Source organism: Echiichthys vipera (assembly GCF_963691815.1).
Source record: "Echiichthys vipera genome assembly, chromosome: 8".
NCBI classification, from domain to species: Eukaryota; Metazoa; Chordata; class Actinopteri; order Perciformes; family Trachinidae; genus Echiichthys; species Echiichthys vipera.
This window is the reverse complement of record NC_139833.1, coordinates 24,761,433-24,775,903: the sequence shown is the minus strand read 5'-3', so window position 1 is coordinate 24,775,903 and position 14,471 is coordinate 24,761,433. Positions and strand designations below refer to the sequence as shown.

Sequence of the window (14,471 nt, the reverse complement as noted above, 5' to 3'; positions counted from 1 at the left end):
AGGGGGGACAAGTACCCTAAAGTCCGGGTCCAAGTCCGGGAGGACAGTGTGAGTTAACATATTTTGTCCACCACAAAAAATAAATCTGTATCAAGATTGTTGTTTGTGTAATTTGTTTATTTTTTATAGTGGTACTACCAGCTGTTGCATTATTAGATTTTTTAATTCCCAAATATCAATGTCGGCCTCAAAAATCCAGTATTGGTAGGGCTACAGTGGCTATAGTAGCTTCCCCCTGGAAAATAGAGGATGGTTAGCCTAGCTTGCTAATGTTAGCAATGTTAGATTCCAAGTAGATGTTAAAAAAAGATTACATTTCTTTGATTTGGTTATTATAATTTTTAACACAAGTCAGAACAAGCATGAGTAGGGATTTTGAAATGAACTTTAATTGCACTACTTTACTAGTTATTACCCTGACAGAATGCTTTTGTGCTATTGGGCACTACACAGGCAATGTTAGATAATTGTCCCTGAAGCAAAGAATTCTTCTTTTTATTTCAACGCTCAAGAGTAGGAGTTACTTTATGATAGGTTTTCAGAGTGGATGTGGAGATTTGGTGGGCTGAACCATGTCAGCATTCGCGTCTATTAAGGCTGCACACAAGCAAAAGACAAGCACTCATTTCTAGAGGAAATCCAATTGTGTCCATGCAGTGCAGCAGTATTTGTGTAGCCCCTGCACGTCCTTTTCCACCTTAAAATCCACCACATCCGAGCACATTCACTACAACACTGTTCTGTGAGCTGAATGTTTACGACTGGACACTGAGAAACTCATCTTTACATGTTTGTGATCCCTCACGGCTCAAGTTTTTCATGATCAGAATGCATTGTCTGGACTGCAAAGTATGTAAGATATTGAAACCTCCTGCTGCACAAAATAAAGGTTGAGAGTAGTGAAACTGCTAGTAATGATCACTTGAACTCCCGCTTAACTATTTATATTTTCATCCTTTTGATTCTTCTTTATGTAATAGCCTATGTCCTGAAGTCAGGGTTAAGCTGTGATATGTGTTGAGGAAAGTAAATCCATAATGAAACTATATGTGATTTACCTTATTAAACACATATCACAGCACATGTGTTTTTTAAATCAAGTTCTGAATCAACATAATCTGAAAATACTATGGAGGTAAATGTAATTTGATTTTGAAACTAAAAAGCCATTGAATATCTAGCACTGAATATTTATACACTGAAATTATGTATCTGAATTTCTAATCTTTAACAACTCATTTTCACCTTTACTTTTCAACGTCAGAGAATTCAAAGTTAGAAATTTCACCGCTAAATATTTCAATATACCAATTTCAGACGCAAAGTACAATGTATAAAATCCAACGTTAAAAAATCCAGTGCTAAAATATTGTTCAAATATTCAAAAGGCCGAATTCAGCTGCAAAATGAATGTATAAAATGTGTTAAAATCCGGGAACCCAGGGAAAAGCAATTGATTTTGGATTCAGATTGACCTTGGGATTAGATGCTATGTGGAACTATGGGTGACAACTTCACATGAGTGCTTCCATGAGTGTCGTGCCACAAAGAACTTCACAGACTTTTTCTGTTTTAAAGTCCAAATCAGTCAGACTGAAACACTGCCTCCAGCAGCAGGTGTCTGTCAGCTCCCACCAGTGGTGGCTACGCTCGCAGGTGCCCCGGGTACTGTCACCAGCGAGAGCTGGTGTGTGTTTCCATGTCGAATATGATTCAAAGGTCAGAGCCGGCCTTCACCGTGTGGTGTCAAACAGTGTTATCATATTCGACGGGGAAACACACACCAGCTCCCGCTGCTGAAGGTACCCGAGGCAGCGGCTAGCGTCTATGGCTACCGTCGGGTTTGGTGCTTTACTCATAAGAAGGATGGGAACAGTTAGATGCTACAGGGGTCTCCCGGAGCCCGCTGGTGCTGCGGCTGCAGTTTAAGGCGCGGTGTGTTTTCCTCCTCTGCTGGCGAGAGACCCTCCCATAGCGCCTCACTTCTCTGGTCCTGTGGAGGAGTTGGAGCCAACACCGACAGTCTGCTGCTTAGGAGTTAAATTCACAGGCCAAACATTCAGATACATAATTTCAATGCATACATTTTTCAGTGCTAGAAATTCAATGGCGTTTTACTTCAAAATCTGATGACACAGACTTACTCGCATAACTTTTCTGCATATTAGAATACATAGACTTTTCATGTGCCCCCCGGAGAAGCCATTTTTTATTCCTACATTATTTCCCATGGGTATCAATTAAATAGTTCAATGTATATGTATCCTGATAAAACATAATGTATAAAAGAACAGATGAAGGACTGCAAATCTGCAACTGGAGGGATGAAAAAACCCAAGCGGCGTGTAAAAAAACCATCTCCGCCAAACTAACCCCAGAATAATGAGCACAAATCGACATGATGAGCAGAGATGCAATTGAATTGGATAACATAAATCAAAGGATGATAAAATAGAATAATAAGCGATGTTGTAACAGCCACAGAATGCACAAACAATGGGCACGATAAATAAAAAATAAATTAGTCCCGGTTCAGAAAATGAAATCATTTTTCAGAGACTGTTACTGAAAGGCACGTAAAGCCTCCTTTCTTCCCGCTCTGCTTCTATTCTCTTGCGGTACTTTGATACTTCAGTGATGGCACTCTTTTGGTTTTCACAGGTGGTGATGAAGATTATCAAGCACTACCAGGAAGAGGGCCAGGGCAGCGAGGTGGTTCAGGGCGTCCTGCTGGGCCTGGTAGTCGAGGACCGACTGGAGATCACCAACTGCTTCCCCTTCCCTCAGCACACAGAGGATGATGCAGACTTTGATGAAGGTAAACGAGAGCAGTGTTCCCTTTTCTGTTTATTCTATCGATCCTCTCCTGCAGCTGGGAAAAATGCACACACCCACACTCACAGAATAACAACAGAGTCTGAGATGAATACCTCTATGGCCTACAAAGGCAAGTAAAACTCGTCTATTGTGGATAAAGTGAAGAGGTCTAGTGTTACAATTGCTGGTAAATTTAGGACAAGACAATATCGGAATGCTTCAGTAACATGAAGTGAGTAGTTTTTCTTGTTCTCAAATTATGAAGCCTCTAATGATTGCTTCTTGGTAATTAAAATAAATTGTGATTTTAAAAAAAAAAGCTCAGGATGAGATACCAAAGGGCACAGCAAATAATAGTTAGTTGGTATTATCTCTTTTGACCATTTCCCTGACAGGTGAGCTAAAAAGTTATTTCCAATAAGAGATGTACGGTATGGTCTAAAATTTATATCACGGTATAATTTAGTGATAGACCGATACATCGGCTGATATTATCGGGCGATATTTGCGTTTTTTAGGTGTACCGTTTGCGATAGTTTTATCCCCGGCATTATTTAGACACTCCGTCCACAGGCTGCTCCATGCTGCTTGAGACGCCTCTTTTAAGTTTAATAAACGTTCCTTTTTCTTTTTAAATTGAGACTCGTAACATTTGTTATCATCATTGTGTTATTCTTATGATGTAAATTGAGGAAGCAAAAGTAGTATCGCCTCCAAATATCGGCTCAAGAAAATCGGCATTCCATGTCCGTCATCGGCATAGGCTGTTGAAAAATAAACCGCTATCGTCCCTAAAAAAAAAATCATTATTATTTACTCCACTACATTTATCTGATAACTTCAGTTACTAGTTACTTTACCAATTTAGATTTTTGGTTCACACTGATTTACACTCGTTGAGGAGTAAACACAGGCTTCACAGTTACAGTTACAAACAAACACTTCTCTGTCCAATCTCTGTTGAATTGCCAGTTTTCTTTGCCCACATTTCCTTTTTAGTAGAAAGAGAGTTTAAGTAGAAAGACTATTGCTAATTCCTACTTTAAGTAGAAAAATACATTGTGCTTGTGATTGCATTGTGCATTGTAGGGAGCTTTGTGGCCGGTATTTGACGCGCTGAGACAGTTACTCTAAAATGTGAGAGAGGACAGCAGTCATCATCCGCCACTACGGCCATGAAATACTTTTCCACATATGCTTATACTTTGTGTAAAAGTCTCTTCAAAGGGCCACAAAATATTCCCTCGAAGGCCTGATCTGTTTTGGTTTTGCCTGTGCGCATTGTGTGGTTACGTCAGAGCTGCTCTGCTGGTTACATGGTAGAGTCAAAATACAAATTCCTACCATCCTACTGTCTAATCCGTTTATACCCTACACGCCTGTCTTACTGAAACTAAACCTTGAAACACACCAAAAAATGTGGTTCAAGATTATCTCCAACCCCCAAACGTTAGACGGGAAGAAATGCCAACTTGTGTGTTAGACCACATGGGTTTTTGAGAGAGAGAGCAACATTCTTAGCCCATTTAATTGCCACAAACCTTAAAGAAACAGACTATCAAGGTCAGGAGCCTGAATGTCTGTGTGTGCGTTGGATGTCCCCAGACATGGCGTTGAGGTTGATGCCGACTTTTAACTAAGCTAACTAGGTGCTGGGTGTCCTACACTGTCAGTGGTAGGGTTGATGTGCGAGGGCAGTGGTGCAGGGATGAAATGGCTCCATTGTTTGGATTACAGGTGGGTGGTACGGACGTGCACAGGATTTGATTTGGGGTTTTTAGCCGCACACGTACCATTTTCCTATCCCCTCCCACCGCCCTTCAGTGTTCATATCAAAGGATGCCATGTCCTCTGACCTCAGCTCTTCCACTATCAAGCCTTGTTGTTACCCGCTCCTTGTTATCGCAACAGTATCACCCGCTACATGCCAGACTGAAGGATGGGGAGGTGAGCAGATGCGGGAAACGGAAAGAGAGAAAACCCTGCTCTAACAGGCCCCCGCTGCTAACGAGCAACTGTCAAAAATTCTGCAAGATACACAATCACCAATGGTGGCTAAAGGTCGTTAGTGTCAGGAACAGCGCACTCTGTGTGCGTCTATGTGGGTCTGTGCTGGTTAGTGTCATAGCTCGTTGTATTGTTGACTTTTGATGCACTGGATTTTCCACCTGTCACTCCCTTTAAGCTAACAAGGGCTTCAGTGAGTAGCGCCTTGCCAGAAACCCCTCAGAAAATGTACAGAACTACAACAGAATTCCTTTCAACCAGGCTTTTGATCCAGTTGCAAAAGGCGACAGTCATCAGGTTACCTGTCACTACAGAACCAAGTTCAAAATGGAACTCTGTTGGGAATCATTCATGTTGTGTGTGTGCTGTATGGCGTAGAAGCGATTTTGAATCGAGAACAGTACAGCACAGACTACAGAATGCTCCGGTCTCTGCTTACAAAGTGTGTTTGCAGAGAGGAGTTTATCCTACACTCCTGATTTTATCTGCTAAATAACTGCTGTGGGAAGAGAATTACTCCCAGAAATAAAATGATCACACATAAACATGAAAAATGGATTTCATGTCTGTACACTTGTCCATTTTGTACTTCAGTCTGGATTGTCAACCCACGCACACAGATGACCAGCCAGACCACTCTTTCCCTCTCAATTCAATTCAGTGGGCTTTATTGGCATGGAAGTTTCAATAATATGTTTGACAAATCAGAATCTCTCTCTCTCTCTCTCTCTCTCTCTCTCTCTCTCTCTCTCTCCTCTCTCTCTCTCTCTCTCTCTCTCTCTCTCTCTCTCTCTCTCTCTCTCTCTCTCTCTCTCTCTCTCTCTCTCTCTCTCTCTCTCTCTCTCTCTCTCTCTCTCTCTCTCTCTCTCTCTCTCTCTCTCTCTCTCTCTCTCTCTCTCTCTCTCTCTCTCTCTCTCTCTCTCTCTCTCGTCTCCCTGATGCAACTTAATTGCCTGTGTGTCTTCTTTGTAATGCTGGGGAAGAAGATAAAACAGCAGTGTTTTCTTGAAGTGTGAGTTAGGACTCTGAAACCTATGAACCAATTCTTGGAGCATTGATATTCTACTAAAGACCCTGAGACCAATGGTGATGAATGATACGAGGCTACGAGTGTGTATCTACCAAACTCTTTTTTATCTAAAACCCCATGCCTCCAAAATAATGTTTATTGCCACATCAATAATGACAAACAATGGGCAGTGACACTCTGGGTAATCTTTTGGACAGCAATGCAATTTTCAGTACAAGAATTGCACTAAATAGCTTTCAATTTTTGCCTTATCAAGGATGAGTTGGGGCCAATGCTCACACTTGCATTGTTGTCACTACTGCTGGATCAACAGTAGGCCTGGGTGGTATCGATTTGTTCATATCTTCATTATATTTCCGCAGATATTAGGAGTCATTGTACACTGTCACATATGTAGCCCATTTAGACAATTGTCGCCGAGTTGAAATACTTACTGCCTACGGACTAATGCTTGAACTAAACACAGACGAGCAGCTTGTCACTTAGATGAGAATAGCTTGTCCACCTTCAAACGATTAATCCATTTTTAGTGGGCCGGAGTTTCTGCGAGGTTTGGGGCTTACTCCCTTCACTTTAGTCAGCAGGTGGAGAGCAAGGCATAAGAAATTGACTTGGGTCTTGAGTTAAAAACCTCTTAAACATACCTGGTAAAAGTATAGCTGCAATGAATGGGCCTTTGCACCGCTCCGCATGTCTGCATGAGTTCTTCCAGTATGCATAATCTTTCTCCAGGTTGTGCTTAGCATACTGCAGTCTGTTTTGAAGGTGTCTCTTCTGTAGAAGTGGACTTTTTCTTGGTCTGCAACCTCTGTCCATTCCTGTGCAGAGCTCTGGTGATTGTCTTCTTTAAGGGCGCACTCACACTGTCCGTCTGTACCGTGCCCCGTGCTTTAGGGTACTTGTCGTTTTTTTTGCTATGTCCAAACAGGTGCACATAAAATTACGTCAGAGCCGCCGTAGGCCTCGTGCTCGTACACGTGCGCACACTTATATGTGTAAACGCGCTTACAAAAGCCCACCTCTCCCAAACGGTCCGTGGCCGGCAAGCTGGCCGCAGCGCGGTGCGGTTGCACTCACACTGGTCAAACAAACTAGGCTTTATCCGTGGAGCCTGTTTGGGCACGGTACGGATGGAGAGTGTGAGTGCGCAGTATGGCTACAATTCTCAACTTGGCTAAGTCATTCACTAGTGTCTTGGCAGTTGTTCTGGGGTCTTTGGACACATCTCTCACTAGATTTCTTTGAAATTTTTTGTTTCCTACCTCTGCCAGGCATGTTCTGTACTGTGTGGATCTCTTTGATTGTCTTTATGATACTTCTCCCTCCAGTTCTTGACTCTTGGATACGCAGTTATAGCTTTGTATATCCTTCTCCTGCTTTGTGAGCATCAACAATTATTTTTCTCTAGTCTAAACGGATTTCTTTTGTTTTTGTCATTATGCGTTCTCAAGTGGCAGCTCACACCCTTCCTGGAGTTTTTATAATGTGTAAATTGGAAGATAATCCTCTGTTTTAACTTGATTTTACAAGCTTTGAGCATTACAAAGTTAAAGCACATCATTTGCACAACAGTGGTTTGTGCTATGGTTCACTAAAAAGGTCAGTTCTCAAGGGGGCTAATAATAGTTCTGTTATTGTGTGTAAATAGAAATAATTTATGCTTTCTAAAGACAACTAGTATGTTTAGAAATGCTATGTTGAAAAAGCCCCAGGAAGATTTAAAATTTCACAGGGGGCTAATGATCCTCAACTGTACATGTTATCAAGATATGAAATTACCTATGGATAGAAGATTTTGGCCATATCGCCCAGCCCTAACCACAATACAACTTTTAGCAATTTAATAGGAAGAGAAGCATCCATGTATTTTTGACAGTATTGAAAGTTCCTATCTTTGGGATTTCTAAATACTCTGGTATACCGTAATACCTTGATATTGCCCAAGCATAGTACACCGCTCCTGGAGGTAATGTTTCAATCAGCACTTCATAATTCAAAGTATGCTACCTTTCTTTCTGGAAGTGAATGGTCTGAAGTGAGTATATGATTGGGAAACTGTGCAGAAGAAAAGATGGACACACACACTGTTGAACACTCTCAAGGATCAGGAGGATATTTGGCCAAACTGATTTGGCAGTTGTATCAGCTTGTGATGAATGTCTCACAGAATGTGGTCTGAATATGCGTTGCATAGTGTAGCCCTATCTCTGACTATTGTAGTGACTTTCTGATGCATATCAGTTAATCACTACACCCTAGATAAAGCTTGAGATTTGAGTGTAGAAAGACTCAGCAGAGCAGCACCTTCAATCTGGCCCCCTAGGCTTCTTTAGCTTACTAGGTCTGCATGTGGGTGTCACTGTCTCTGGGTTTTGTGTTCTGTGTGTGTTTGCCCCTCCGATCCAAATTACTCCTCCAATCCACCTCTAAAGGAAAGATGGACAGGATTGGTAGTTATACGTGTGTGTGTGTGTGTGTGTGTGTGTGTGTGTGTGTGTGTGTGTGTGTGTGTGTGTGTGTGTGTGTGTGTGTGTGTGTGTGTGTGTGTGTGTGTGTGTGTGTGTGTGTGTGTGTGTGTGTGTGTGTGTGTGTGTGTGTGTGTGTGTGTGTGTGTGTGTGTGTGTGTGTGTGTGTGTGTGTGTGTGTGTGTGTGTGTGTGTGTGTGTGTGTGTGTGTGTGTGTGTGTGTGTGTGTGTGTGTGTGTGTGTGTGTGTGTGTGTGTGTGTGTGTGTTTTGTGCGTATTTGAGAGCAAGCACATCCCGCGTGTGTGCTATGCTGCCTTTTCATCAACAGGTGCCAGTGTGGAGCTGTAGTTGCAAGACAGTCAGTCAGTGGCAGCAAATGTGACCAATATGAGTGAGAACAAGATGGAGAAAGAGAGTAATGGAGCGCACAGCAGAATCCGCCTCAGATAAAACTTTGGCTGAACCCCAGCCTTTCTATTTCCCCTGTCCTTGCAAACTTTGTCCTTGCATCATATACAAAATGTATGGAGAGAGATGAGTCGAACTGCAAGCAGTTATTCTCTAGGCATTTTGTGTACTAGAGGCACACAAGTAGCATGTTAATAATGTGCCTTAGACCTCTTCTTTTGTTGCGATATGAGCGATTATACAAAGCAGAGGTATTCTGGCAGATTATTATACGGACAGCGACATTGGGGAATTTACATCAGACCTTAATAAGTAGTAATTGTGACCCTCCCCTTTCCTGAAACGCACAAAAACATACCATCTGGCTGGAAGAGGTGTTATTTCTACATTTTTACGAGAGAAGAAATTTTAGTAACATAACACTTCAACCTTTTTTATGATACCTATAGCTACATTAAGCAGTAGTTTTATATTGCCATTAAATCTTAGGGTGTTGCAAGTGCTGCTGTCCCAATTGAGAACGAACACCTAACTCTGCAGCTCTCAGCTCATTGTGTTAGTGTGCCGGTCCATATGTTCGACTCCCTTACCAACCTCTGCAGTCTGACAACACACAGTTTACGTTTATTGAAAATGTCACAACACTTCAAGTTTTGACAGCATGTGGGTGTTTACTTTTTCTGGTTTCATTTTTGCATGCCTCACCATGCACCTGTCTATTCTTATACAGATATACAAAGATATGCGTTCAATTGTTCACAGTCACCAAACACGATTGTAAAAAAAACACAGGCAACTGCTTCCATCTTTCAAGCTCTTGCAAATGGACTGTTCTCTGCCCAGTTCCAACCAAATGGCAAGAAAATTACACAAGTATTAGGTAATTTGCATTTGAGGTAGACAATGACTACTTTTAAGAAAAGTAGTTCAAGAAGGGTAAATATAGACCTGCCAAACTGTATGCATCGGGTAGCTGGCACAACCACAATTCTGCAATGAATGCAACCCACTTGCTGAGTTGAAATTATCATAACTCATAGAATAACGTATGAGCAAAGCTCAGAGGGTGGCTTTTCACTAAAATGAGTGTCTGGTCCATCTTAAAGGTCGTTCCACCTTAAGTGAGCCTAACATGTTGCTAGCTTTAGGGCTATCCTCCTTTTACTTTAATCAGCAGGTGGCAAACAAGATACAGGAGCTTGGCTTGGGTCTTGAGGAGTTGTAGCATTTATTCACAGACATACACAGACTGCACCTCTACGTTCACAGCTATAACATCACTGCAAACTTACCTTTCTGACCCATTCAGGATGAGGTCTCAATAATGGTTCTGCCTACATTCAAGGAAAGGAAATTAAGCAGGTCTACAATATATAAGGAGGGATGTGATTGCTTCTACAATTTTAACAGCCATGTTCATATCCAACCTGCATTGTCATTATTTCCCCATTAAGTAATAGCCTACCTTTAATCACAACAGTTGTATTAACCAGCCCTAAAGCTTTTATTTCACAATGCTATCAGGTAGTCTGTTTAGGCTGGTTGGGGTTTTGCAGCTTAATTGTCATCATCTTTTCAGATAAGCTGAAAATCTTATTTTCCAAAATGTGATTGGCTTCAAGTTTCATTATTGCAGAGGTGAAAACAATATAAATAGTGGTGGAGGATTGGTGTGCAGCCTAAGTGAAGTTGTGTTCCTTAGTAAGCCATGTTTAGGTAGGTGAAAGACAAATAAACAGTCATCTGCAGACACTTTGGTGAACAATCTGTCATCTGTATCAATAATAATTTTCCCTTGTTTTTTTATCTGATTGACTTCTGTATGTATACAAATTATGTACAGCAAGTTATTCGCATCTGATGCATCTAGGTCGCTGAGCCCTGAAATGTGTTCAGGGTTGTGAGGTCTGAAAGTATGACAGCTAGAGGATAAATCACATATCTTTTACTTCTGAGCCCAATGTATGAGAACTGATGTATATAACTGTTCTATATATTCATTAGGGCTGAGCAATTTTATCGATTCTGCGATATAAATCGATATTTCGTTTCCCAATAAAGTATCGATTTTTAAGCCGCTAATATTAATACATAAATCCCTTTCATATCCCCTGTTCGCTTTCCAGGAAGAGCGATTTGGTCCGCCAGCCGCTACTGTCCGGTAGAGCAAGTTACCCGTCTAGATACTCTCTTTGCACAGACGCCGACGTCTACCTCTTCCTGTTTGCGGATTTAGAGCGAGGAGATTCAAGAAAATGGCGCCGAATATAAATACAGCACCTTCGTTTGGGTTTAAAAGGAAGAAGGAAAGTGACGACTTGGACAATATCATTGCGGTTTGCAAGCTGTGTCACACAAACGTGAAATACTCCGGAAACATCACCAACCTAAGAGCCCACCTAAAACGTCACCATCCGGACAAGGTAATGTTAACAGAGGACCCCAAGAAGCTGCGGCGTGACCCAAAACAAGCCATGCTGGACATGGATGGCGGTTGTTCACACAAATTTACTTGCTTCACCAAGGTCGCAGAAAATTACTGAGGTAAGATGGGTACAGTTTTAAGTTTAAGGCTTAAATGTTGCTCCTATGGACTTTAATTATTGGATACCATGGTACTATGTTTACTTACCTGGTGGCTAGACTGGCTAGACTCAGTTTCAAGATAAAAAAAAACTGTCAAAGAATCTGTTCAGAACGGGCCACTTGCTGCACCTTTTAACTCCTCATTGTTAATTGTAGTACTGCACTTCATTTACTTTTCAAAGGCTTGTAAGCTAGTTTGCACTGTTTCAATAAATGGAACTAATTTTCTCAATACATCTTTGATTCATTATGTCTAGCATTTGCAAGCTGTAGACTCTCTGTCCAGTCAGACACATATTGTGTAATTGATGTTTTTAGTTTTCAATTAATTCAATCCAAGTAAATGGAACACTCACAGGATATCACCAAAATCACACTGTACCTTAAAATCTTTCAGAAAATGATGTGTGCATCGAATTATATCGAATCATATCGTTGACTGAATATCGTGCTCTATATATATCGTATCGTGAGCCGAATGTTGCATAATGATCGTGAGATTGGTGTATCGATACAGCCCTAATATTCACATTATTTATTTAGGTTAGATTTGACCTAAAATAGTTGAACACTAAAGAAAACTCACCAAATTGCTAATGTCAGCTGGTTAAACAACTGATAGTGTGGCTCAGTGCAATTCACAGGCTGTTAAAGCATGATTCAGTTGCCTGTTTGACTTGTAAGGAGGGTTTATATCAAACTAACCGTTGCTCAGTACCACTTTTGGTAAGTCCGTTTGACATTCAACCCATGCCACTTGTGTTCAGCAGCAGGAGGAGGTATGCTTAAGGTAGAACAAAATTAGCCTGCTCTTTCTCTCCCTTCACCCTCCACTACTTCCCTCCTTCATCCATTCCCTCCTTTCCCCTCCTTTTTTCTCTGGAAGTCACTGTAGGTTGAGAGAGCTACATCCGCCATGCTCTCTGACCATTTCCCTCCTTCCTTCTTGGCATCAGTCCTTTTCACTGACTTTTCCTCCCTTCTTTTATCTTGCTCTCCCTTCCTTTTAAATCTGCACCACATTGTCGGCATCTAATGATGTTCTAGGCACCCAAAGAATGTCCTGTTGGGGTAATTATGGCCCGATAATAAAGCGTTCATTTTATGAAAATTGTGTACTGAAATAGCCAAGAATGCATCTTCTGTGCATCAATTTTTGATCAATTCGACTTTTGGGGCAGTGCTTGTGTTCATTGTGTTTATATGATTAGACTGAGGCTAAAATACATTTAACATCATCATGTATGCGTACTTTGAAATAAGATTGACTTAATATAAATACTGTGTACATTAAATATTACATGTATGTTGGTGTTTGTGGGTGTTTCCCCTTTAAAAACATTCTTTTAACCATGCACACAGCACTTCCTTCTGGCTGTCCTGCTGCCCCATGCCAAGCTGCTTGCTCTCTGCCCAACACAGGTGGTAGTGGCTGCCAGGCCCCCTGTCTGGGCTCGCGTAATGCTTCATATTGGCTTAGAAGATTGGAACAGTTGTCACACTGGTAAAAAAAATAAAATCAGATTTTAAGGGAGCTTATTTTGCGACGTGTCTCGATTTTAATAATTAGAATAATTTTTTTGGGTAGGCGCCATAGACACATGCTCTTTTTCGGCCAAGGAGCGTTTCATTTGGACATTTGACATGACAACATTTAACAAGGCTGTAGCTTCTCCAGTCCTAACAAGACACTTAATTAAAAGGAGCATGGGAAGTTAGTCTTGACTTATAAACAGGCTGTAGCCATTAACAAGGTTGATTTTTGTGATTGGCACCCTCTTTCCAGTTTGTTATTGTTTATGTCACCCCTGCTGCCACTGTTTGAATCGCTCGGCAAACCAATTAGCCACACAATTTCAGATTGAGGTGAATATGATTACGCTGTGAGATAGCGGGAATCTGGTTCTGAGACTTAAGCACTAAAGGGAGCTAAGTGACTACTAGAGCAAGTCCTCCCAAAATTATCTTCACTTTCATCGACATTCTATTTGATGAAGTAAATTAGTTATAATTTACATTTAGTGGTTTCACTAGAAGTGTTGGGCACATTACTATCAAAACCAATGAAACCATTGAAACCGAGCCCATGTAGTAACATGCTGCATTTTTGGCAGTAACGGCATTATAGCGATGGGAAGAGTAATAAATTAGATTACTCATTACTGAAAAAAGTAACCTCGTTAGTAATGCTGCTTTCCATCACTGTTTTTGGGTTGAAAAGTAACCAGACCCATAAATGTTTTGAACTTTACAAATCATCTTTAAGAAGCATCTGAAATACCTCATATGTGTGTGTCGGTGCCTGTGTTCTTGAAACTTCCTAAGATGCTTAAAACGGCTCCATTTAAAGGCCTGCCACACCAGTGTTTAATTCCCACGGGTGCTTTTCTTAGGTTGCCTAATTAGACCTCTTCTCAGGACTGTGTTTGTATACTGTGCTTGATTGACATCTCCCAGAGTCTCTGGTTAGTTTTTAGCGTGGGAGACATTGCATTTTCACCATTTATATCGCCATACAGATTATTATGACTTCTCGTCAGTTCTGCCAAAGCTCTACACGACTTCAGCCTGAGCAGAGGCCTAATCGGACAGAATAAAGAGATCCCTGTGTGGTTATGAGGGAGGAAATGGGAACTGTAGTATCATCTGTCCAACTGTAGGCGAAACCAGCCTATCAACACAACCTTGTGACAATAACATATTTTACTGATATTACTTCAATTACTCTTAATCAAGACTAAATGTGATCAAGTCACAGAGGTGTAACTAATTACATTACTCATGGCTGCATTCCATTTATAGGTTTTTCAGGTTCATGGTTCGGCAGTGCTGGCTCAATGGTATGGTGTACTGAAACTAGGGGTGGGCGATATAGCGAATATACTCAGTGTATTGCGGCTTGTTCTACATAGGATATATTAAATGACTACGTTGTGAATATGGAGTAGGCCTATATATTGTCATGTATTTTTTCTTAAGCAGCTGGTGTTGTGCCGAGTGGTATACACACTCCCCCCGCCCGTCCAGACCGCTCTCCTCCTGGGCTAGTGTGTGTGTGTGTGTGTGTGTGTGTGTGTGTGTGTGTGAGAGATGAATGAGGCTTGTATTTGTAATGTTATCTGAAGGGCAGGAGGAAACGGAAAGAGTCCTCAGAGCG

At 41.3% G+C, this 14,471-nt stretch overlaps 1 protein-coding gene across 1 annotated transcript in view; it reads left to right on the top strand.

Annotated features, from left to right (window-relative positions):
* LOC310951037 (eukaryotic translation initiation factor 3 subunit H) overlaps nt 1-14,471 on the top strand; it is a 65,515-nt gene that overhangs the window by 9,879 nt on the left and 41,165 nt on the right. The window contains exon 2 of the mRNA XM_083919108.1: nt 2,662-2,818. Coding sequence (XP_083775234.1) covers nt 2,662-2,818 — 157 coding nt within the window. The remainder of the gene's footprint in view (nt 1-2,661; nt 2,819-14,471) is intronic.